Consider the following 25,842-nt stretch of genomic DNA (forward strand, 5'->3'; position numbering starts at 1 on the left):
GAAGCCATAGGAATGTTAAACAATAGTAGACTGATGAGTTAATTTTGTTCTACCTTCTTGAAGGAAAGTTTTGCATCCATTAAAAATAATAAATGTGAAGAACATATATAGTAACGTGGAGAATGTGTGTAATGTAAGTGAAAAAATTGAGTTGTCAGATTATCTGCATCCTCTGATGAACTCTGTGGTAAATCATACGTGTAAAGAAAATCCAGCAGGGAATGCTCAGATTGGTAATTGGAGTAACACAGAAGGATTACGGATTTTTCCTCTTCCTTATTTATAAAATATTCTTTATGATTGATATATTACATTTTTAATTAAAACTTAAAAACATCATTCCAGTCTAACAGGATTTGAACCTAGCACTTTCCATCATACCACAATGATTCTCGCTGATTTTTGGTTCTGATATTTGACAGGCTGTCAAAGAAGCACCCACATAGGAATGACAGTGTGACCTTTCAGGAGTGATGACTATGTGCCAGGCAGTATTCTAACTTTTTTAGAAGGTGTTTACTCAGCTAATCCTCACTGCAATCATATGATAAAACAAAAACCAAACCCGTTGTCGCTGAGCCGATTCCAACTCATAGCGACCCTACAAGACAGAGTAGAACTGCCCCATAGGGTTTCCAGGGAGCGGCTGGTGGATTTGAACTGCTGGCCTTTTGGTTCGCAGCCGAGCTCTTAACCACTGCGCCACCAGGGCTCTGCAATCATGTGATAGCTACTCTTATTATTTCCATTTTACAGATGAAGAGATTGAGGCCTAGAGGCTGAGGAACTTGTGTAAGGTCACAACAGTAAGTGGCAGAACCAAGATTTACACCTAATTAGTATGAATCCGGAAACCCTGGTGGCGCAGTGGTTAAGAGCTACTCAGTGTTTAACCAAAAGGTCGGCAGCTCGAATCCACCAGGCGCTCCTTGGAAACCCTGTGGGGCAGCTCTCCTCTGTCCTGTAGGGTCGCTATGAGTTGGAATCAACTCAACAGCAGCGGGTTTTTGGTTTAGTATGAATCCAAAGGCCACACTCTTAACCACTGGACTTTACTGCCTCTCTCCTCTAGGTAGGGGGTTGATGTAGAACATGCCCTGGCCTACATGTCTCAGAACTAGGTTTGGGGTTTTAGCTTAGTCCCTGAGTAAACTTGAGCAAATCTCATTTCTCTTATTTGTAAAACAATGTAAGCAGTATGTCTTCCCTGTCTAACTCCCAGACTTACTAAACAGATTCCCTGCAGACTATAAAGTACTTCCAAATGTACGGTACATTATGCTTTCTCTTGGGAAGCAATAACGTGCTAGAAAATGGGCGTTGCCTGACACGGATCAGCTAATGGACTGCAGATTGATTCGGTCCATCCAGGCATATATTTGTGCTGAGTCTCATGCCTTTTTTTAGGTAAGTTTTCTTATTTTCTGTATTCAGGAGACATGGGGTAAGACAGCAGAATTTTCAGAGGCTTGCTAGAGCTTGCCTCATGATATATAGTCTGTGTGCACTCAGCACAAGCTCATCGAAAATGACTTAACCAGCAACGTGCCAGGCCTTGTGGGCCTTCTCTCAGCCTGACAGCGGATCAGATGCGAGAAGGTCCAGAGCACATAGGACAAAGGCCCGGGGTCCATTCAGCAATCTGGGCAGTAACACAGTGAAGTCTGTTTGAAAGGAGGCCAAGTGGATTGAATTTAAAAGATTGAAATCTCTTTGGCAGGCCCAGAATTGTAACCACTTCTTTGTCGTATCCCCTGAATTTGTGGGCATTGCCTGTGGAGCTTCTGTGTGAAGGTTCTGAGGTCTGATTATTCAGAACCTTTGTTGGGTGTAGAAGGGATGGTCAAAAGCAGAGAACTTCGAGTATGTCACGGGAGGTGCCATCACAGTGGATATTATGGGCATATGATTTCCTGCTGTGGTCTTCCTGCCCAGTTCTCTTGGGTGGACCAGGGTCTAGAAGGGAACACATCCCTAACACATCCAGCTCCAAGGTTTCCATGAAATATTTCTCTCTGCTCAGAGAGTTAAGGTTGTGGCTATCAACTCAGACGTCCTTTTTGTTTGATACTTAATTTTTCCACCTCATGTCTTTATGGGGTGATGACGGACTCAACCTTAAGTAAATGGAAGAGTTCAACCCTTTATAGATAGATCTTGCAAATTAAACTTTTTGATTGAGAAGTAAGTATTTCTCATCCCATTGCCTACAAGTTTATGCTATGAAGTTCTACAGATATGATCTTATGAAAGACCATGAAAGTTAATCCTTTTTTCATTTGGTATAATCTGACTTTTTACCATTATTAACTTTCTCAGATTACTAATCTGTTCTGTGGGGCAAACAACAAGAGCTCGATGAAAACCCAGTAATCACTTTTCCCTCAAGATTTAGTACCGTGTCAACGCCTCCGTAGAAAGCTCCCTTTCCCATAAAACGGGAACTAGATAGCGTCACATAGATATAGCAGTCATAAGGCTTTTTAATGAGTGTCCTGCTAGAGCAACAGGTCTGTCTTGTCAGGCTTTGCTAGTTATCAGTGTGTGGTCATTTGGAGGAAAGATGGATTAAGAGTGTGTACCTAGCCTTTCTGTGGTGTTGCATGAGGATGTGACTTCTAGACGCTGAGTGGTGTTGGCCAACCTAGACAATAACATTCTAAGCACTAAGGCATAGGGGAAAGAGCATGGCCCTTCTGGGTGGATGTGCTGTGGACTGAATTCCAGCTCAGTTACTTCCTTAATCTGTTTGAGCCACACTTTCCAGTCTGCAAATTGGGAATGAATAATACCCCTACCTGGTAGATAATGTATGGAGAACATCAGGAACAATACTTGCTTATGTCAGTGATTAGTCAGTAGGAGCTACTAGTTATTGCAGAGATTTATCCACTCATCAAACAATTACCGGTTTTCTATATGCTAGGTGGAGCCTTAGTGGCATAGTGATGAAGAGCTCAGCTGCTAACCAAAAGGTCAGCAGTTCGAATCCACCAGCTGCTCCTTGGAAACCCTATGGGGCAGTTCTACTCTGTCCTGTAGGGTCGCTATGAATCGGAATTGACTTGACAGCAACGGGTTTGGTTTTGGGTTATATGCTAGGCATTGGATAGAAAAAATGCTTTATTCATTAATATAAAACAAAGTGACTAAACTTGATATAGGGCAAAAATCATGGCAGGAAGGAACAGTCATGTCTCAGAACAACCAAAACAGAAATAACGAGAATGCCGATACATTGTGAAGAACGTAACCAATATCACTGAACAATATGTATAGAAATTGTTAAGGAACCTAATTTCCTGTGTAAACTTTCACCAGAAACACAATAAAATACTAAAAAAAAAAAAAAAATGAAGAAGAAGAAAGAAAGAATTGTTGTAGCCCTATCAGGGATCTCATGGCGCGCTACCCCGGGGTGCCTCATATGGCTGAATGTCTTAACTGGAGCTCAAAGCCAAAGACTTCATCCTTGGGTGACATCATTGAAGGAGAAGACCAGAGAAAACAGCGATTTAAGGAGAGGATGAGTGGCTCCTGGTATCCTAATTTTGCTCTATCTTGCAGTTCACTGAGGTGATTCAAAGACTGATGAAACAGTTTTCACCCTCAGAATTACTGTTTGTTAACGGTGATGGTGAGTTTTTGGGTGAGTGGCTATGAGTGATTTTCACTCATTATGTAGACGGCAGCTTATTCCATGAAACTAAACGTAGACGGGACTAATTTTAGTAGCTAATTTCCATAAAATTATAGTATTTCAAACATGAAAAAGTGCGCTTGCCAGTGACAATACGGCCTGAAATTCGGTGAGCGTGTTGGTCCTGGCAGCTCCCTCCAGCTGGTGTGGTGAGCACGGAATGAGCGCCCACCTCTGTCTACATCCTTGGCTGCGAATGCTGCCTGTTTCACCCCTTCAGTTATTTGCTGCCAACACCTTCTTAATCTCACCTGATTCCCAGTCTTATCTCCTAGCCCACCAGTAATGTCTTCTGCATCCACCCCAGACTTCCCAGCCTCTCAGACACCCTTGTCTTCTCCCAGTCTAAACTTCCTTTTTTCCATTTGCCTTAAGTTTCCTGTTTCCACTTTTTCATTCCTTAAACCCTACCTTTTATTCAGTTCCTGTTTGTCCTGCCTTAGTTTCTGTGTTGACTTTTAATTATTCCCTACTTGTAGTGAAAAAATGGAGCCCTGGTAGCGCAGTGGTTAAGACTCGGCTGCTAAACAAAGGTCGGCAGTTCGAATCCACCAGCAGCTCCTTGGAAACCCAATGGGACAGTTCTGCTCTGTCCTGTAGGGTCACTATGGGTCGGAATTGACTCGACAGCAATGGGTTTGTAGTGGAAATAATGCAGAAATTGGAGTCAGGAGACCTAGATGTATATTACAATGCTTGCGATGCAACATTCCTCTTCTTTAAGTGAAGATAATTACACCTTCCATAGATGGAAGATCTGGAAAGGTCATTGAGAGAAAACCACCAAGCCCTGCGCCTTGCATATAGTAGAGGTAATATAAATGGATGTACTTTTTAATTTGTTTGCTGCAGAATTTTCACATGACCCACCAGTTATTATTTACACCTTACTGTTCTTAAACATGTTAAGGGTAAGACAGCACAAGTTACCATCAGATACTGTGGATTTGTTTTTAGACACAAAATTCCCATGCAAAGCTAATAAATGCTAACAGAGGATTCTTTTGTGAACCTGCTGCTTCATTTGCTTTAGGTCAGTGGTAATTAGTATTACTGGAACATATGTATGTGTCTACATATACATTTACATATACACATACATGTTTATTAGTAGCTGATGTATACACAGAGCCCTGGTGGTGCAGTGGTTAAGAGCTCAGCTGCTAACCAAAGGTTGACAGTTGGAATCCACCAGCTGCTCCTTGGAAACCCAGTGGGACAGTTCTTCTCTGTCTGTAGGGTCGCTATGAGTTGGGATCGTCTCAACGGCAGTGGGTTTTGGGGTATATTATATACAGTGTATATTATACATATATACGTGTGTGTGTGTGCGTTTATACTATTTCCTATGCTACAAACTTAAGTAATTCTAACACAGGGATACAGAATTTAGGATTGATCCCATCTTAGAATTTTATATTATCATCATTCTTTAAAAGAAAACAAGGCTATACACAAATGGCTTCCGTGGCTTTATAAATTGTGTAAAGATTCCAGAAAAAAATCATAGTTTTCAAAATGGCTGCATTGTTTTAAAGAATAATCTTTAATCTTGTTGGTGTCCTGTGGAGAATCTAACATACAAATCCCTGCAGTTAAGGTCAAGTTCTCTGTAAAGAGGGTCCATGTTGGTTGTCATGGGTGACGGGTGGGGCACCACCAACATTAATAAATTGAACACAATTCACAGCTGAGCTCAGAAGTTTCTTCTGGGCCACCATGGTGGACTCTACGTAAGACAGAGAGATTACAAAACAGGTATAACTAACAATTTCCATTTGCCTGGCCATAATTAAGTCCTCTTTGTGTGGTTTCCCCTGCTAGAGTATTCAATGAAGGGAGATGGCCATTTTGCCAGTTCTTTGAAGACCATCTCATTGGGCTTCTTGACTCCAACACGAGAAGGAGACAATTCAAACATGAGTAGGATTCCGATGTGGGCCAGGCTAGTAATTAAGGCCAGGGCTATATACATTTCAACTGTAGCTCTTACTGTCCACGAAGGACCAATCCCACAGGGTTCAAATGGAAACGTTCTTTGCATCCTCAGTGACCCCTGCCCAGCGACGGTATACGAAGAAATGAGGTGGGTGTGGGAAATAGCTAAGGAAGACCATCTGAGGCTTATCTTCTCGGTAAATTCCACATGTCCTCAGACTCCAAAATTACATATCCTTTTTTCTTTTTTTTTTTTTTAATGTGGTTTATGTATGTTATGGGATTCTCTTTTATATAAAATGAACATTGCCAGAACTGGGCTTTAAACTCCCAGTTAGTGTATGTTTCTCTGTCATCTGTGGCATATGCTGCTGATGTCGGCTAAAATGAACTTTGTTCAGCAAAATGGTTTGTAAATATTGGTTTGGGTTTGGCAACAGGAGTGAACAAATCGGTATTCCTGCCTTCTCCTGAGTTTATCCAAACAAACCCAACCGTTTTGTAGTGAAAAATCGAGGCATTAATTGTTTCAGCCTCAAGCGTACCCCCATCTGTCCGTGCGAATTAATCATCTGAAAAGCTGTTTGCTTTTAACACAGCCACTCTGCATGAGGCGGAAAATACCCTTTCGGCTGTTACGTGGCTTAAAAGCCTGGTGAGATTATTTTACTTAGCGTTCACGACTTAACGCTCCTGAAAACAGAAACGTTCAACAGGAAGCGTTCTGAGCGCAGAAGAAAGGCGCAGATGCGGGGGGAGGTTCGCTGCTCCTTTAGCTTACCCTTGCTGTGTAAGCTAAAACGGAAAGGGAAGCGCTGGGATGTTCTCTCTAGCAGTGTGTTTTAGGGCCTTGTTCTGAGAGCTGCCCTCTCTCCCCTGCTTTTGGCCCAGGCCGACTCCAGGTTAGCCGGAAAGGCCTGTGTCTTTATTTTTAAACTTGCTGTCATTTCCACGCTTGGTGGCAAGAGAAGGTGAAAAGGCTCATTTGTCCTTGGGCTGAGCTTCAGAGTTCGGATGCCAAGCTATTCCTCAGCCTCCCTGGACTTTTTAAAATAGACGAGAATCCGAACTAGCTTCAAGCCCTACAATAATAACCTGCAAGTTTGACCGTTTGCAGGAGAATGTAGGTTTAAAGGAATCAGTTGACTCCCAAGCTTGCACACAGTGGAATGTGTATATTTTAGGATTAAGTCGAACATTTCGGGTCATGGCCTGGGTTGGACAGAAAGCCCAGACAGCAGGCGCCCTGGGAGTGGCGAGAGCTCACTTAGGGTGCTGGAATTTCCCGGCTACTGCCCGCTGGGCTCGGTGCGCGGGAAGAGCGAGCCTGCCGCTCGGAGGGCCTGGCCGGTATTGTCGGCAGCGTCACCAGGACAGGTCTCTGCCCGGCGGGGCAGGGAAGGCGGCGCCTGCGCGCTTGTACCCAGGATGGACTGTTCGTCAGCCGCCACAGGCTACAGCGTGGATGAACCTTGAAAACACTGCTAAGTGAAACGAGCTCGTCCTGAAGGCCCACGTGCTGGAGAATCCCATTTATGTGAAGTGCCAGAACAGGCATGGCGACGAGGACTGGGTGGGTAGAGGGCCTGGGGGTGGTGGCTAAGAGGAGTGGGCTTTCTTATTGGGTGATGAAAGTGTTCTAAAATGGGTGGTGGTGATGAATGCAGAATTCTGTGAATGTACCTATAAACTTTAAATAAGTGGGTTTTCTGTTGTAGGAATTATGTCTAAACAAAATCTAAAAATCCAAACCCGTTGCTGCCAGGTGGATTCGGACTCACAGCGGCCCTATAGGGTGGAGGAGAACTGCCCCATAGGGTTTCCTAAGACGGCTGGTGGATTTGAACTGCCGACCTTTTGGTTAGCAGCCAAGCTCTGTACCACTGCACCACCAGGGCTTCTCCACAGGTATAGGGGTTAGGACTTACAAACGCATCTTTCTGGGGGACTCAGTTCAACCCATAATAATGCTTTATGTTAAATAAATGATTAGCTCTCTAGATGAAAGTTACTTATGATAATATTATAGAAGTGTTACACACCTGCCTTAGCTGTATAAATCTAGATGTTATTAGGATCCTAGGTTTTCTTCATTTGAAGTGGAAGAACAAACACCTAACTTGATGCCTTAAAAGAGGTTCAGAAGTCTAGGACCTCAGTTTTAACCTCACACGCTTTGCTCTCATCGGATGTGGGGTTGTTGGCAAGGAGAGTTTGATCGTTCCCATTTGAGATTTTGAGGATAGTTGTATTTTACAGTTGTTATAATCTGAAGTGGTTGAGTGATAGAGAGTTTTAATTGGGAAAGTGCTAGATGACCGAGTTGTTTATATGATTTTTTTTTTTCCCTCCATAACACTCTTTAACTCAAGTGCTCCTAAGAGGCCCCTTTTGAATGTCTTTACTGGAAGAGAAAACAGATGTTCTCTTCGGGGCCTTTACTATGGTATAGCATTCAATGATTTTCATTAATATTGGGAATTTACACTTTACAAATATAATCAGGGTACTTCTAAACAGATTCAGTGTCCCCTGTGACCAAACCAAAAAAAAAAAAAAAACTGTTGCCGTCGAGTCGATTCCGACTGCGACGCTATAGGACAGAGTAGAACTGCCCCATAGGGTTTCCAAGGAGCAGCTGGTGGATTTGAACTGCTGACCTTTTGGTGAGCAGCCAAGCTCTTAACCACTGTGCCACCAGGGCCCCAAGAAGGTAGACAACTTGAAATGGTTCAATAGAAGCAATTTTGGTAAGTTTGGGCTTTCATCTTGACTTGAGTCTTCCGCCCGGAATATGCAGACTGCAAGAGAAGAATCATCCATCAGCTGCCTGCAGAAAAATGAGCTGTCACCTTTATTTCGTTCTTATAACCCGATTTATTTTGCAGTGTGTGAGCTTAAATCTCCCTCGATGAGTGAGTTCCTGTGGGGACTGGAGAACTCTGGCTGGTTAAGGCACATCAAGGCCATCATGGATGCAGGAATCTTCCTCGCAAAGGTATGAATGAGACGGCAGAGAGAAGAAATCCGGGCAGTGCGGCAAGTGTACTTGACTTCAGAAAGAAGATCTAGTTTCCTTCCCGCGGGCTACCCTGAGAGGGTGGTGGGCTCTGCAGGCCTCCGCCTAGTTTGCCATGAGAAGATTTGATTTTTCCAGAGTATAGTGCTCAGCAGGAGCCCTGGTGGTGCATGGTTAAAGCCCTTGGCTGTTAACTGAAAAGGTTGGTGGTTCGAACCCACCAGCCACTCCTTGGGAGAAAGATGTGGCAGTCTGCTTCCGTAAAGATTTGAAAACAAAACAAAACAAAAAAAACCATTGCTGTCAAGTCGATTCCAACTCATAGCGACCGTATAGGATAGAGTAGAACTGCCCCATAGGTTTTCCAAGGAGCGGCTGGTGGATTCCAACTGCCGACCTTTGGTTAGCAGCTGAGCTCCTAACCACTGTGCCACCAAGGCCTTGGAAACCCTATGCAGGCAGTTCTGTTCTGTCCTATAGGGTCGCTATGAGTTGGAATTTGACTCCATGGCAACAGGTTTGGGATGGTGCTTAGCTGATAGTATGTCAGTGCAGCAAACAGTAAAATATCTGCCGAATATTCTGTCTTCAGCTAGGCTTGGTCCTGGGAGGAGAAAAGACATTTCTCCTCCCAGGGAACAACCAAATGTGAGTCACTCAGTGTGATACGTACCTGTTGCCTTGTTCTTGTTGTGTGCTGTCAAGCCGATTCCGACTCATAGCAACCCTATATGACAGAGCAGAACTGTCCCATAGGGTTTCCTAGGCTGATCGCCGGGTCTTTTCTCCCGTGGAGTGGCTGGTAGGTTCAAACCGCAGACCTTTCGAGTAGCAGCCGAGAGCTTAACTCTTGCGCACTTGCCTGTTGCCTAGATCTTAGTAAATGGATTCATCCATGTTAATCATGGCATAAGCAAAAGCCATGTTCTTGTAGCTGGTGGGTGGATTCTTTTCTGCCATAGGGCAGATCTTGCTGCAGACTTCGTATAAGCTATTACCGAATGCGTTGTCCATCTGCTTGTTCGGTGTCCTTTTATGAATTCCTCTGATTTGGACCCAAAGAGACGTTATATGCTTCCCTTTATTAAATAATTCATTTATTCAACACATATTGATTGAGTGCCAGGCACTGTTCTAGGTGCAAGGATACCAAGCTGGATAAGCCAGATCAAGTCTCTACCCTCATGAGCTTGTATTCTGCTATGGCAGACAGAAGACGCATAAATGAGTAGATATAGAATCTCAGAGTCAAGGATAACATGATGAGGTTGCCACCATGTTTCCCAATTTATGTTGCCTGCCAAGATACTCGAGATGCTCAAAATGGTGTGCTCATTTGCAATAGCAAATAGAAATTCCTTTCCTGGATATTTTCTGGTATCATTTTTTCCTTTGTCTTCTCCACTCAGGACCCATTACTTGGCTCTTATCCCCTTGTTTCTAACTTCAGGGTTTTATAATGTTTGTGCCTTTTCCATTTTGGCAATGGATTGGACTGATGACAAAGGCATGAGGTGGCGAGCTGGAGGGGAGGGAGAGTGGAGGGTGGCCAGGGGGATGTGTCCTGGATATAATGAGAAGGGCAAGTAAAGCCTTGGCCGCCTCGCCAGCACTTCTTGGCTCTTCCCCGACTGGGTGGGTAACAAACACGAAATGAATGAGCGGATGGCTTTTGTTTTGCTGCTCTGGCCAGTTTCGTTGTGTGAGTGTAGAAACCAAGCCTAGTTCTTATGAGAGATTTTTGTCCTTTCACTCCATTGTCTGTGACTCTTCGCTGCCCCTGTGTTTTTAGGCAGTTTCCGAGGAAGGAGTAAGCGTGCTTGTTCACTGTTCTGATGGCTGGGATAGGACGGCACAGGTGTGCTCGGTGGCCAGCCTCCTGCTGGATCCTTACTACCGGACTCTGAAGGGCTTCATGGTGAGTGGCCGCCCGGTGCTCCGGCTTTACAGGCAGCGCCTTGAACCCTAATGGGCCTCTCTTTGGGCAACTAGTGGCAACTTTAAAAAAAAATTTTGATCAATGTTATTTTTCTCTTAGTAGGAGAACAGCAGGGATAACTAAATAGGAAAAGGTGAGATAACCTTGGGATATAGAGGGGACCTTCTGGGATGTTGAAACCAATTCAGATCCACACTATTAAATGAATTTGGGGGCCGATATAAAATATATTTAGTAGTTTGTAAGATAGTGAGTTTTATACATCATTTGCTCTTAAATATTTCAAGTTTTAGATGATATGTGAATGTGTAACAAAACAATTTTCCGAAAAAATATTTGGAGAAAAAAAATCTATATTTTGTGTGCAAAAATCCTGTTTTCATTTGTTAGTACTGCTGTTACACAAATACCACAAGTGGGTGTCTTTAAAGAAGAGAAACTTGTTTTCTCAGACTTCTGGGGGCTGAAAGTCCAAACCAGGGTCTTGCCTTGTCAGCTCCTTCCTTGTCCACGTCCCACGTGTTCTTTGGATCCTTGGCGGTCCTCACGTGGTGTCTGTTTTCCCCCCACGATTGTGTGTGACTCTGTGTCCAATCTGCTGTTTGTATAACTCAGACGTGATCAGATTTAGAATCCACCCTGGTGACGCAATGGTTAGAGCTATGGCTGGTAACCAAAAGGTCTGCAGTTCAAATCCACCAGCTGCTCCTTGGAAACCCTGTGGGGCGGTTCTACTCTGTCCTGCAGGGTCACTATGAGTCGGAATCGACTTGACAGCAATGGATTTGATTTGGTTTGGCTACTTGGGTATGACCTAATTAACATGACAAAGAAAACTGTATTCCCAAACAGGATTATATCCACAGGTATAGGGGTTAGAATTCTAACACTTCTTTAGGGGACACAATTCCAGCAATAACAAAGACCTTGCATGGAAAAACTGTTTTCATTTCTAGCTTTTATTTCTTTAAGAAGTCCTTCACAACTCTGGGTGAGAATACTGAAAACTTCATAGGTTTTGTGTTCTTGGCTGAAATGACCTCTCCCGGATGGTGCTCCTTTTAGGTACACATTGAACTGTGACGTGTTGCTTCCATTCAGACACACCACAAACTGTGTGTGTAGTTGCCCGGAATGGCGGAGCTGTGGCTAAGCTGGGACCGTTGTCTTAAAGAGACAGCAAGGACTCCCTAGGGACAGAGGATGGCCTGGCACCTCTTGAACCATGGCTTGGTAGAAGGGCTTCAGTGGGTCTTGAATCCATGCGAGGGACAGATAACTGACAGAGGAGGCCTAACGGGGTGTCTTCACTGCTGGATCTACTCCTTTCTCAGATCATGTCAGCTGACAAGCTAGCATTCTGGGGGCAAGAGAGAAGAGGCAAGTTTCCCTTCTTGGGCTTTTTTTTTTTTTTAATCAATGTGTCAGAGAACTTCCAGTTATCTGTGACAGCACTGAGACTTAGAGTGACCCTCCTCTCCAGACCCCTCTCCTGAGATCATCATTTACATCTGGCAAATGAAGAGTCCCAGGCATACGCGAACACGGGCCTCACTCTGTCTTTTTGTCTTGACCTCATTTCCACCTGTTTCACCACCCTTTTCTGCCATTGACTCATTCTGATTCTGTCCCATTAAACCCAGGACCCACACAAAATGCCACAGCTTGTTGGCAGCAAGTACAATAATTGGCCCTGTGACTTTTTTTTTTATTTAGGGGAAACCGCGGTCCATTTCAGAGCATTGGTTATATCAATGAGACTATTCTTATTGATTAAAAAAATTTTTTTTGCATCCAGATTTCTGGAGACTATAAACTCGTGTTAACCCTAAAATTTCAAAGCAGGGCTGAAACTTCTAATACACTCCAAACCCCCATTATTTTAGGATTCTTCTAACGTGTAGTAAAGATTACTGGAAAACATTCCTGTCTGTTTCTTGTAAGGAAGGTTGGTATATTACATTACACTGAGAAGCAGCATCACATATTGGTTAAGAGATGGGCTTTGGAGTTAAGAGAGCTAGGCTGTGTGGTGGCGTCCCCCGCTCCCTAGTAGCATGATCGTAGCCGAGTATTTAATCTCTTTGCTTCAGTCTCCCTTTCTGTAAAATGGGAATGCTAATAATATGCATTCCACAATTAAATGAGGTCATAAATATGAAGCAATATGTGCAGGTGCTTAGGTCCTGGTGCGTAGAAAGCCCTCAGTGGGAGGGATTATTACATTTTCATGCATGTGTTCTTAACCATTTATTTTTCCTGTGGATGACCTTCAACTTCACCCTTCAGATATGTCCTCTATATTCCTGAATAATGCGTGCTCATTCATTTGCAGGTTACCCCAAGGGTGGTGGCTTCTGCTGCAGATACCTCTGAACCCTGTAATTGGTTGTGCTCTTTTTTTTCTCGTTTGCTTCTCTCCATGGGACTTATGTTCTTTCTTTTGTAGATATTAATTGAAAAGGACTGGATTTCCTTTGGTCATAAGTTTAATCACAGGTAAGAATATTAAAAAAGCGGTTGTTTTGAACATTTATGATAAAAACCATCTGATTCTGAAGTTTTCAATTGTCTGAAGAAATAGCCTTACTTGTTCAAGAGTTCTTACCGAGTGTATCTTATTTGAAAGCCCAGTGGTGTCTGTTGTGTACATTGTATCACAGCTGAAGGAGCTTCTAACTCTGACTACTGTTGGTGTCAGTTGGGCAGAACTAAACTAATGATGGAGCCCTGGCGGCGCAGTGGTTAAGAGCTTGGCTGCTAATTAAAAGGTCTGCCGTTCGAATCCACCAGCCGCTCCTTAGAAATCCTTTGGGGCAGTTCTACTCTGTCCTGTAGGGTCGCTGTGAGTCGACTAGACTGCAACGAGTTTTTTTTTTTTTTTTTTTTTTGAACTAATGTTAAATTGCTCCAGTGGAGACCCAGAGTGCGTGTTCTAGACCTTGAAAGGAAAAGCTGCCCCTTCCTCCTACCAGACACACAGGATTTTAATAAGACATTCCCTCACAGAAGTGCGAATGAGTAACGAGCAGCATTCACCGTAAGCCACAGTTATGGAATGCTTGTGGAACACTCTCTTTGACTTTTCACAGTGGGAGTTACACTGAGCCGGCTCTAAAGCATTTGTGCTGTAGGTGGACGTTTTCCCTGGGTGTCTCTGAGCGGCCGTGCGGGAAGCAGCTCAGGCTTTGGAGACGGACAGATCTGACTTTAAACCCGGACTGGGCACTGACTAGCTGTGTGAACCTCTGTCCTCTCTGAACTTGTCTCTCTTCTGTGAAATGGGGGTTACTTCCCTCTTCCATAGGGTTGTAGCAAGGATTAAAAAAAAAAGAGTATATGGAACTAGCCTAGCTCCATGCCTGGCCCACAGAACAGCTCTCAATAAATGGAAGTATTGTTTTTGGGGAGGCCCTAGGTGGTGCAAATGGTAACACGCTCAGTGGCTAACTGACAGGTTGGAGGTTGGAGTCCACCAGAGGTGCCTGGTGATCTACTTTTGAAAAATAAGCCATCAAACCCCGTGAAGCAGAGCTCTCCTGTCACACACATGGGGTCACCATGAGTCGGAGTCAACGGCAACCATTGTTTTTGAAGCCACCAGCCTCCTTTTGTTGGTGTTGGTGATAATAATGCCTGACCCGTGCGCTACAGACCTGTTGCCACGGAGTCAATTCCGACTCATAGCGACCTCATAGGACAGAGTAGAACTGCCCCCATAGGGTTTCCAAGGAGCGGCTGGTGGATTTGAACCGCTTACCTTTTGATTAGCAGCTGAGCTCTTAATTATTGCACCACCAGGGCAGTGAATCGATTTAGTCTTTTGGTGCTGAAATGTAAATTTAGGCAGCATGTTAATAATTTAATTAGATATCCATTTTTTTTCCTTTATATATATATATATGTATGTATATATTTATTGTACTTTAGGTGAAGGTTTACAGAGCAAATTAGCTTCTCATTAAACAATCAGTACACATATTGTTTTGTGACGTTGGTTGTCAACCCCACAACATATCAACATTATCGCCTTCTCAGCCTTAGGTTCCCCATTACCAGCTTCTCTGTCCCCTCCTGCCTTCTAGTCATTACCCCTGAGCTGGTATGCCCATTTAGTCTCAGTTTTTTTAGGGGCCTTGTCTAGTCTTTGGCTGAAGGGTGAACCTCAGGAGTGTCTTCATTACTGAGCTAAAAGGGTGTCCGGGGGCCATACTCTTGGGGTTTTTCCAGTCTTTGTCTGACCAGTAAGTCTGGCCTTTTTTTTGTGAGTCAGAATTTTGTTCTACATTTTTCTCCAGCTCTGTCTGGGACCCTCTGTTGTGATCCCTGTCACAGCAGTCAGTGGTGGTAGCCGGGCACCATCTAGTTGTGCTGGACTCAGTCTGGTGGAGGCTGTGGTAGTTGTGATCCATTAGTCTTTTGGACTAATCTTTCCCTTATGTCTTTGGTTTTCTTCATTATCCCTTGCTCCAGACAGGGTGAGACCAGTGGAGTATCTCAGATGGCCACTCACAAGCTTTTAAGACCCCACACACTACTCACCAAAGTAGAATGTAGAACATTTTCTTTATAAATTGTTATGCCAGATGAGCTAGATGTTCTCCGAGACCTAGATATCCATTTTCAACTGTTTCAATGTATTTCCCTTAAATAAATCCTAGGTTCACGGAACTGCTTATATATATATTTGTAGTTTTTACATTTAGCATCAATTGACCATCACCATATAGTTTTCGGGATTCTATTTTTATAATAACATTTTTCCAGGAAAACACAGTAATCCCATTTTAAAAATGAGAAAATTAAAGCCCCCAAACAATTAGTAACCTTCTGAAGACATAGCTACTTCGCATTGTGGGGTCCTGCTGTCTGCTAGGAGTTAGGGTTCAGAGAGAGGAAACTGAGTCAGGAGATGACTGAAGACTGGCTGGATGGTTGTTAGCGTCGCCAGGAGAGTAAATCAAGCAGATCTTTCCACAGCTCCCAAGGTGAGTAGAGCTGAAACGTTTGAGAAGAAGCTTCCAGACCACTCTGAATGTTTCCACTCTTGGGAGAACTTATATTGATCATTGCTTTTTATTTCCAAGGTTGATCATCCATTGCTGAGAATGTGAGGGTTTATATTATTTTCTCTTTTCTGGCACCCAAATAACCCTTTGGGATTCCTCCTAAAAATCCTGTAATAGTGTAAAGGGCTATAGGCGGTCTTCATTGAAAACTCACTGTACACATCAGGAAGTTGATTCTGATAAAGACATACTGTCATGGTTTGAATTATGTCCCCCCAAAAATGTGTGTATCGATTTGGCTGGGCCATGATTCCTGGTACTGTGTGATTTTCCTGTATGTTGTAAACCTGCCTCTATGATGTTACAAGGGAGGATGGGTGGCAGTTGTGTTAGTAAGGCAGGACCTGATCTACAAGACTGGATTGTGTCCTGAGGCAATCTCTTGACATATAAAAGACAGAAGTGAGCAGTGAGACAGGGGGACCTCATACCATCAAGAAAGCAGTGCTGGGAGCAGAGCGCGTCCTTTGGACCGGGGTCCCTGCGCCGAGAAGTTCCTAGTCCAGGGGAACATTGATGAGAAGGCCGACAGAGAGAAAAAGACTTCCCCTGGAGCTGACGCCCTGAATTTGGACTTCTAGCTTACTTTGACTGTGAGGAAATAAACTTCTCTTCATTAAAACCATCCACGTGTGGTGTTTCTGTTAGGGCAGCACTAGATGACTAAGATACATAGTATAAAGATAGGTGGAATTCGTGGTAACATGGAAATAAACTATGTGACAAGCCGAACTGTGCTCCAGAAAGAAATAGCCCTAGAAATTTGGGTCACTTCGTTTTTGTTTTTGTTTTTGTTTTTTTTTTGTTATTTGTCTTTCTTCCTCATCCCTTTAGAACCGAACAATACAAAAATCAAAAACTCTCAAGTTGCTTAGATATATCTTTCCACTCTCCCCATTACTACTACCCATTGTCATCAAGTCCCTTCCAACTCAGTGACCCTATATGACAGGGTACAACTGCCCCATAGGGTTTCCAAGCCTGCCACATCTTTCTCCCGCACAGCAGCTGGTGGGTTTGAACCGCCAACCTTTTGCTTAGCAGCCGAGCCCTTAAGCACGGTGCCACCAAGGCTCTGTCCTCAGCACTTTCTTTTGTAGCATGATAACATGAACACGCCCCTTCTCTCTCCAGACCTTTGGAAGGATGGTTCTCTTGATATTGGAATTTAAAGAGAGTTGTTTTTTTCAACGTCTTCTTTCCAAGTTTCTAACATTTATTTAGAAATTAACTCGTTGCCGTCGACTCAGTTGCGACTCACAGGGACCCTCTGGAACAGGGTAGAACTGCCCCATAGGGTTTCCAAGGAGTGGCTGGTGGACTCGAACCCTTGGTTAGCAGCCTAGCTCTTAATCATTGTGCCACCAGGGCCCCATTTAGAAATTAGGGTTGCTTTTTATAATCATTTTTGCATTTATAGCTTTATAATAATCATTTTTTAAAAACTGCTTTACAGTCTCTAATACGCTGTTTTCTAGATACGGCAATCTAGATGCTGACCCAAAGGAGATCTCCCCAGTGGTTGACCAGTTCATTGAATGTGTCTGGCAGCTGATGGAACAGTTTCCCTGTGCCTTTGAGTTCAATGAGAGGTTTCTGATTCACATCCAACATCACATTTATTCCTGCCAGTTCGGAAACTTCCTAGGTAACAGTCAGAAGGAGAGACAAGAACTCAAGTAAGTGTTTTGATGTCTAATTTGTATCTGAAGATATTGATGATTGAGACTTTTAGATGGCTTGTCATAATTTGGAAAGATTATTTGACTTAAGGTTCGTTTCTTCTTCTGACATCATTTCATAAGTAGCTTAAATGTCATAGACTGACAGAGGTGTATAGGGGTTCTGTTTTTTTCCGTGTTTCTGCCTGATCCTCATAGAAGGGTGGTGGACTTCAAAGAAAATTCCTGGAGTCAGAGAAAGCGATTTTTGCATTTAGAAGAAGAAGTTAGATATCTTTGATAGATACGCTCTTGTTATAAGAATCGCAAATGTAACCAGGAAGGCACGTTTGAAACGCAAGCCAATGTTTGTTCAGATACAAAACTGCATCCCTTTTATCCAGAGGGAAAAAGTATGTTAAGCTGTGGCTTTAAAAGAAAGTATGAAGTAAAAAACAGAAACAAAGTGATGTGTGAAGTGCAAGAACAGTTTTGAAATTTTCCAAAAAAATGATTTTAACTGTGGTGTATACAATACTATCGGATTTAATTTTGCAAACCATCAGTGAAGATAAAATACACTCTAGTAGTTTTATATTGACCGAGGTGAGCAAAACAAAAACTACTTTTTCTGGAGGATACTAGTTTCCATTTTCTCCAAGAATTTTCAAGAGTGATCCCTGATACACGGATTTAAAAGTAGCAGAGTACATTCTGTAAGGTCAGCTGTTGAGTACATTCTGTAAGGTCAGCTGTTGGCCTAGACACAACTTTGTGGTCTCTTGTGCTAGACAAGCCAATTCTAATGATACTGCCTGGGTTTTTAGTCCGACTTTTCCATTCAGTAGCTGTTACCTTGGGAAGCTACTTAATCTCTGTGTCTGTTTTCTCATCTGTAAAACGGGCACATCTCATCAGAATTCAGTGAGGATTAAATGAAAGAAGAAAGCGTGTGAAAAACAGAATACTGTGTGGCACATGATAAATGTTCAGTGATTATTTGGGGAAACAACCTGAAAAACTAGAGCGGTCTATCCAGAAGACTTACGCAGCTTGTTGCGGCCAGCACCGAGGAGCTGGGACTCTCACACGACTTTCTTCTGCTATACCGTGAAGCCGTAAAGGCTGCAAATTTCTCTGCTACAGAACAGGGCCGCTTGACTTTCACATAGCAATTGCTGCTTCCTTTCCAGATGTAATATTGTATATCTGCTATTGTTGAGAGCCAACATAGGTCATTTTCAGACTAATTTTCTTTTTAACAGAGTTCAGGAAAGAACCTACTCTTTGTGGGCTCACCTGTGGAAGAATCGAGCCGACTACCTGAACCCTCTGTTTAGAGCTGATCACAGTCAGACCCAGGGAACACTTCCTCTTCCCACGACACCATGCAACTTCCTGTACAAGTACGTCAACCTCTAGGACCTCACTGTGCGTGGTGAGGCTCTCACTGCGTGTGGTTAGGGACTCAGTCTGTCACTGCCTAATACTGTGGAGGCAGGAGCATATGGAACACTGTGCTTTCAGGGTTTTTGGACACCAAGTACACGAGAGGACGCCTGAATATCTGATCTGGTGTTTCTGCCAGCGTGTCTTTCCCTTCCTTCCCTTTTTTTAAACCTGTTGCCATCGAGTCAATCCCGACTCATAGTGACCCTACAGGGCAGAGTAAAGTTTACTTAATCAGACCCTACAGGACAGAGTAGAACTGCCCCGTAGGGTCTCCAAGGAGCAGCTGGTGGATTCGAACTGCCAACTTTTGGTTAGCAGTTGTAGCTCTTAACCACTGCGCCACCAGAGCCTTTTTTAGCTGATTCAAATATTAGAGACTAGAGATTGAGGGACTCATGATACTAAATCTGAATGCCAGGAAAACTGTTCAAGGTGGATTATGGCTCATATAAACCTGTTAGAGGAGTTACAAACCGTAGCAGCTTTTATTAGCTTACAGTGATTTTAAATACTAAAACTATACGGTCGTAAGTGTAGTGAAGTCTCCTTAATCAGTTAATTCTTTAAGTGATCTACACTGGATTTGTTTCTATAGCTAGCAAACAGATTATGGCTTTGCGAGTGTTGATTCTTAGTGGCCAATTTTGGTGTTCCGGTTCCTAAACAGGATCCCTTAGAAGGTGGGAAGGGACAACCAGTACCCAGCGTGCTTGGCTGCACACAGAAACGGTGACGTGAAAGGTCTGCCCCCGTATGTACAGTTCTCTTCAGAATGAAATGTTTTATAATATCTTAAAAATGCAAATTCTAATTTATTTTAAAAAGCGAGAGGGAAAGAAGGAAGAAAGAGAAGGAAGGGAAAGAGGGAAGGAGGGAGGGAGGGAAGAAGGAAGAAGGTGAATAAATCAAGTGCCTTGTAAGTTAAATGCGAAATCCTGAATTTAGGTAACAGTCATGCACGTCCACCTTCTTGTCTCCACTGAATAAGTCCTAGTGATGTGCCCTTGTGGAAAAAGATTAAGATTGTGTATATTGGGATGGGGAGCACAGTGTGGTAGCCTGCAGGTCCTACTAGGTATGCGTCTAGGTGTATGCTGTGTTTTATCCTTTGGCTTATTGACAGGAGAACTGTGGGACTGTGGTATCAGAGGTACTCTCGAGAAGCTGAGGGTGTGAAATGTACAGATGGTGATATGGCGCTGTCATATAAAGCCCTGCCATTCTTTCCAGGTTTTGGAGTGGCATGTATAACCGCTTTGAAAAGGGGATGCAGCCCCGACAGTCAGTTACAGATCACCTTATGGCAGTGAAGGAGGAGACGCAGCAGCTGGAGGAGGAATTAGAGATTCTAGAAGAAGTAAGACACACTTGCTACCGTTAATCTATTTTCTGTGCTTTTTTTCTTGAAGAGCGTTGTGCCATGAAAGCCTCACAAACCAAATCAACCAAACCCATTACCATCGAGGCCATTCTGACTCCTAGTGACCCTACAGGACAGAGTACAACTGCCCCAGAGGGTTTCCAAGGAGCAGCTGGTGGATTTGAACTGCTGACCTTTTGGTGAGCAGCCGAGCTCCTAACCACTGCACCACCAGGGCTCCTTTGCCCATAAAATCCTTCAATATCGCAACTTGAGACTTGAAATTTTTTTTCAGTTCTTTCAAGCTCCAGAAATGCTGAGCGTGTTCTTCCCTTTTGGTTTTTGACTCCAGGTCTTTGCACATTTCATTGTAATACTTCACTTTGTCTTCTTGAGCCACCCTTGGACATCTTCTGTTCAGCTCTTTGACTTCATCATTTGTTCCATTCATTTTAGCTACTCTATGTTCAAGAGCAAGTTTCAGAGTCTCTTGACATCCATTTTGGTCTTTTCTTTCTTTGTAATGACCTCTTGCTTTCTCCAAATATGATGTCCTTGATGTCATTTCACAACTCGTCTGGTCTTTGGTCATTAGTATTCAATGCATCGAATCTATTCTTGAGATGGTCTCTAAATTCAAGGTCATACTTTGGCTCTGTGGACTTGTTTTAGTTTTCTTCAGCTTCAACTTACATGTGAGCAACCGCAGTCGGCCCCTGGCCTTGTTTTGACTGATGATATCGAGCTTCTCCATCGTCTCTTTCCATAGATGTAGTCAATTTGATTCCTATATATTTCCTCTGGCAAGTTCCACATGTATCATCACCATTTACGTTGTTGAGAAAAGGTATTTCCAATGAATAAGTTGTTGGTCTTGCAAATTCTATCATACGATCTCCCGTGTCATTTCTGTCACCAAGGCCGTATTTTCCAACTGCCTATCCTTCTTTGTTTCCAACTTTCGCATTCCAATCACCAGTAATTATCAATGCATGTTGATTGCATGTTTGATCAATTTCAGACTGCAGAAGTTGGTAAAAATCTTCAATTTCTTCATCTTTGGCTTTAATGGTTGGTTTGAATAACATTCATATTAACTGGTCTTCCTTGTAGTAGTATGGATATCATCCTATCAGTGACAGTGTTGTACTTCACAGTAGATCTTGAAATGTTCTTTTTGATGAATGTGACATCATTCCTCTTCAACTTGTCATTCCCAGCATAGTTTACCATATGATTGTCTGATTCAAAATGGCCAATATCAGTCCATTTCAGCTCACTAATGCCTAGGATATCAATCGTTATGCATTCCATTTCATTTTTGACGACTTCCAATTTTCCTACTTTCATTCTTTGTACATTCCATGTTCAGATCATTAATGGATGTTTGCAGCTGTTTCTTCTCACTTTGAGTTGTGCCACATCGGCAAATGAAGGTCCCGAAAGCTTGACTCCATCCACATCATTAAGGTTGACTCACTTTAAGGAGGCAGCTCTTCCCCAGTCATATTTTGAGGGACTTCTAACCTGAGGGGCTCATCTTCCGACACTATATCAGACAATGTTCCACGGTATTCATAAGGTGTTCACTGGCCAAGTTTTTCAGAAGTAGATTGCCAGGTCCTTCTTCCTAGTCTGTCTTAGTCTGGAAGCTCTGCTGAAACCTGTCCACCATGGGTGACCCTGCTGGTATTTGAAATACCAGAGTCGTAGCTTACAGCATCACAGCAAAAAGCAAGCCACCACAGCACGACAAACTGACAGACGAGTGGTGGTATTCCTTCATTGTTGTTGCTGTTGTTAGGTGCTATTGAGTAGGCTCAGACTCTTAGTGACCCTTTGTACAACCAAACAAAACACTGCCCGGTCCTCACAATCGTTACCATGTTTAAGCCCACTGTTGCAGCCACTGTGTCAGTCCATCTCGTAGAGGGTCTTCCTTTTTTTCACTGACCCATAATGGACACCCAAGCATGATGTCCTTCTCCAGGGAATGGTCCCTCCTAATAACATGTCCAAAGTACATGTTAAAAATGCTTCTTCCTTGAAGCTTAATCTGATCTCTGCCCTCTAACCATATTGCCCCATTGCTCTTAAATAACTTTTGCCTCTTCCAAATTCCTATATGAACACTGCCTCTTAAATAGTCCTTTAACACTCCAAGTTCTTTATGGTTGATGTGTATTTATTTCTACTCTCCTTATTGCCCAGCACAGTGGTTTTCCATATTAATATGAATGCCTTTTTGAATGGATACATAATACTTGATTTTATAACATCTCCCCCTCTGACAATGAACGATGAATTTTAATAAAATGTATTTTCAACAATCCAAATGTCCATCACTGGGTAAGTGGACAAACTTTGGTATATGTATATATTATAGATACATATTATTCAGCTTTAAAAAGGAATGAAAACCAAAAAAAAAAAAAACACCCTACTGCCATTGAGTGGATTCCGACTCATACCGACCCCATAGGACAGAGTAGAACAGCCTCATAGGGTTTCCAAGGAGCGGCTGGTGGATTCGAACTGCCAGCCTTTTAGTTAGCCGAGGTCTTCACCACTGTGCCATCAGGGCTCCGAAAAGGAATGAAGTACTGATAAATGCTACAACATAGATGAACCTTGAAAACATTACGCTACGTGAAAGAAGCTAGACCCATAAGGCTATGTATTGTATGATTCCATTTACATGAAATGTCCATCCAGACTAGGTGAACCCACAGAGACAGGAAGTAGTGTTTACCAAGGGCTGTGGGGAAGGGAGACCAGCAAGTGACTGCTGAGGGGCAGGGAGTTTTCTTTTGGGCTGATGAAGATGTTTTGCGATTAGGTAGTACTGAAAGTTGTCCAGCCTTGTGAATTCACTAAAATCCACCAAACTGTACACTTTAAAAGGGCACAATGGAAAGCGTATCTCAATAAAAAATTAGATAATAAAGTAAATCCTTCATACCTGATTTTTTAAAAATTATTTTGAGTCCACAGGATGAAAATTATCATGTAAAACCACACAGAAATCCTCTTCAATAAACATAGAAAAGAGAGAGTGCTGATTGCCAGGTGCTTTAACCTATGTTATGTGTTTAAAATTCTACAGAACATCTATGCAAAGGCAGATATTAACACCCTTACATTAGAGATGAGGAAACCAAGCCTCACAGAATGTATTTTGTCCAAGGTCATTAAGTCTAGATCTGAACCCCTGGCCACGTAAACCCCATGCTCTTAATATTATACCCAACTGGAAGGTAATGAATACTGAAGGCATACATGTATAAAAAAGAGGTAAATGATTTATGATTTTCCCCTGAAATTGTTGTTTCTTTTTTAGAGGCTGGAAAAAATCCAGAAAGTCCAGTTAAATCGCACTAAAGTGAAGAGTAAGCCGAGTGAGCCCAGCAGACACTCAGGGTTTTCCACCTCAGACAACAGCACGGCCAACACGCCGCAGGACTACAGTGGAAATGCGAGATCATTTCCGTCCAGGAGCCCCTCACAAGGAGACGAGGATTCCGCTCTGATCCTAACCCAAGACAACTTGAAAATCTCGGACCCAGACCTGTCAGGCAACAGTGATCAGGAGTCCGGGGTGGAGGACCTGAGCTGCCGGTCTCCAAGCGGTGGGGAGCGTGCGAGCGAAGACAGCAGCAAGGACCGGGATTCTGACGAGGCAGTGTTCCTCACGGCGTGAAGCTTCCCCTTGAGGTTTCAGAATAAAAGACACACAACAAACACTTCCAAAAATAAGGGAACCGTGCAATTTACAATGAAAACTCTCTCAAGAAAGGGACCGTGTCATCAGGAATGATAAACTGTAGCTATAAAAAGGGAAAAGATGGCCAACTTTTGGTTTCGTTTGCTGTTGAAGAACAGGAAATAGCCATTTCTCTCATCAAATGTAAGAAAATTATTTCAGAACTCACTCCAGACTCTTGAAAATCTTCTTTGCCGTGGCGCAGTTACTTCTACCACCATCTGAGGTTACAGAAGAAACCTCCCTTGTCATAGCGCGCATCCACTCACAGGGCCCTAAGCCCTTTCTGTTCTACCATTATCATCTTCAACTTCCCCCGTATCTCATCTCCAGATCTGTATTTTGTTTTCTGAAACATCTGACATTATCTTCCTTTCTGACTTTAGCAATATTTTTATAAACAGAGCACATTGTTGAGATGCATCCTTTGTGGTTACAGATATATCCTTGTAATTGAGGAGCTCTGTGATTGCTTAAGCTTATGTTGCGGGTTTAATAATCATGTTTACCATTCCTTAGATAAATATTTGCATTGTTACAATAATTTTGTTGCTTTTCTCTGAACCTCTCCTGTTACTCATCATTTAAAAAATGCTAAGACTTGTGACTTTTTCTTTAACAGGGGTCTAACACCTAATAAAGTAAAAGCAACCTTCGCTCTCTGGTTCTTACATCTGAATTCAGATGATATTAGCTTTATTAATAACAACTTCTATTACTGTTCCAGAGATGACAACTACCAAGACCTTGTGGGCCAACCACCAGCCGGACCCCTGAAGACTAACAACGTGAAGCAGCTCACAGGGTAAAATTTCAAGGAAGGAAAATCCCGGTTAAGAACTAGAAAATGGTTTAATTAACATTAGTAACGTCTGATGACCACTGACTGCTGAAAGTCATGAGTTTTTGTTTGGCTAAAATGCACATCTGAAGCTGAATCATGCCCTGTCTTATTATCAAACATGGGACTTTACTGGGTTAACTAAACTTCTGATCTGAAGAAACAGTGGCAAGAATTTGCTGTTTGGACAGAGATAAATAATATTCACACTGTATGCTTTTAAAATAGTACATTCTATAATATGAAGGATTTAGATTTAACTTTTACCATGTACATCAATATTTTGAACGTGTGAAATTCTTTTATAGGAAAATGTGTTAGATTTTACTGAAATGGGAACACAATGAAAGGGCAGGAAGGCTACAGTATTGAAATCTCTAGCATGAAAGATTCAGAGAGAGTGCAGTGATATATATAAATGAAATAATATAATTGTAATTGTGTTCATATTTAAATGTGTGTTACTTTAATAACTTTATTATGTAACTTAGTATATTAGAAACCTAAGATATAAAATTACTGTGAATGTAAAAAATAAGGCAAGTATAATTGTTAGAATATAAAATCTGAGCATTCTCTAATGAGAGCTCCCAAATTATTTAAGTACAAGGAATGTTTATTCATTTTCTGCACTATAGTGTATGCAGTAGAGAATACCTTGTTAATGAGAGATACTTAGGATATAGTAGTATTGGCTTTGCATTTTTATAACATAACTTGCTTCATGTTATTCTTGTAGTTACCAACTGTTAGACACTTTGCTACCTATTAAAGATGGGACTTTATTTCATTTGGCAGAGTACTTCTGCCAAAGGGGAACAAAAAAGAAATAATAAAATTAAAAAAAAAATGACACAGTAATGATGTCAAACAGGATTATACATTTATTTTCAAAAGCAAACAGTACAAATATTTACTATTTTAAAATTTAATTATTTAATGTGATGTCTTCTACATCAGACCCAGACATGTTCTTTGGTCCCCCAACCTTGTTACATTATAAGTATATATATATTTAGTCTTCTTCTGAGAAGTTGACCTGAGATTGAAATTTATATAAAAGGTGATATTTATTGCTCATTAAGACTTGTGCTTTCACA

General features: G+C 42.4%; 1 protein-coding gene across 1 annotated transcript in view; it reads left to right on the forward strand.

Annotated features, from left to right (window-relative positions):
* Positions 1-25,467, forward strand: part of MTMR7 (myotubularin related protein 7) — a 115,164-nt gene extending 89,697 nt beyond the window's left edge. The window contains exons 8-14 of the mRNA XM_023737227.1: positions 8,527-8,636; positions 10,450-10,575; positions 13,046-13,095; positions 17,144-17,344; positions 18,592-18,732; positions 20,009-20,135; positions 23,479-25,467. Coding sequence (XP_023592995.1) covers positions 8,527-8,636; positions 10,450-10,575; positions 13,046-13,095; positions 17,144-17,344; positions 18,592-18,732; positions 20,009-20,135; positions 23,479-23,838 — 1,115 coding nt within the window. The 3' untranslated portion in view covers positions 23,839-25,467. The remainder of the gene's footprint in view (positions 1-8,526; positions 8,637-10,449; positions 10,576-13,045; positions 13,096-17,143; positions 17,345-18,591; positions 18,733-20,008; positions 20,136-23,478) is intronic.
* The last annotated feature ends 375 nt before the right edge of the window (positions 25,468-25,842 follow it).

The sequence above is a fragment of the Trichechus manatus genome, unplaced genomic scaffold (assembly GCF_000243295.1).
Source record: "Trichechus manatus latirostris isolate Lorelei unplaced genomic scaffold, TriManLat1.0 scaffold00099, whole genome shotgun sequence".
Taxonomy (NCBI): Eukaryota; Metazoa; Chordata; class Mammalia; order Sirenia; family Trichechidae; genus Trichechus; species Trichechus manatus.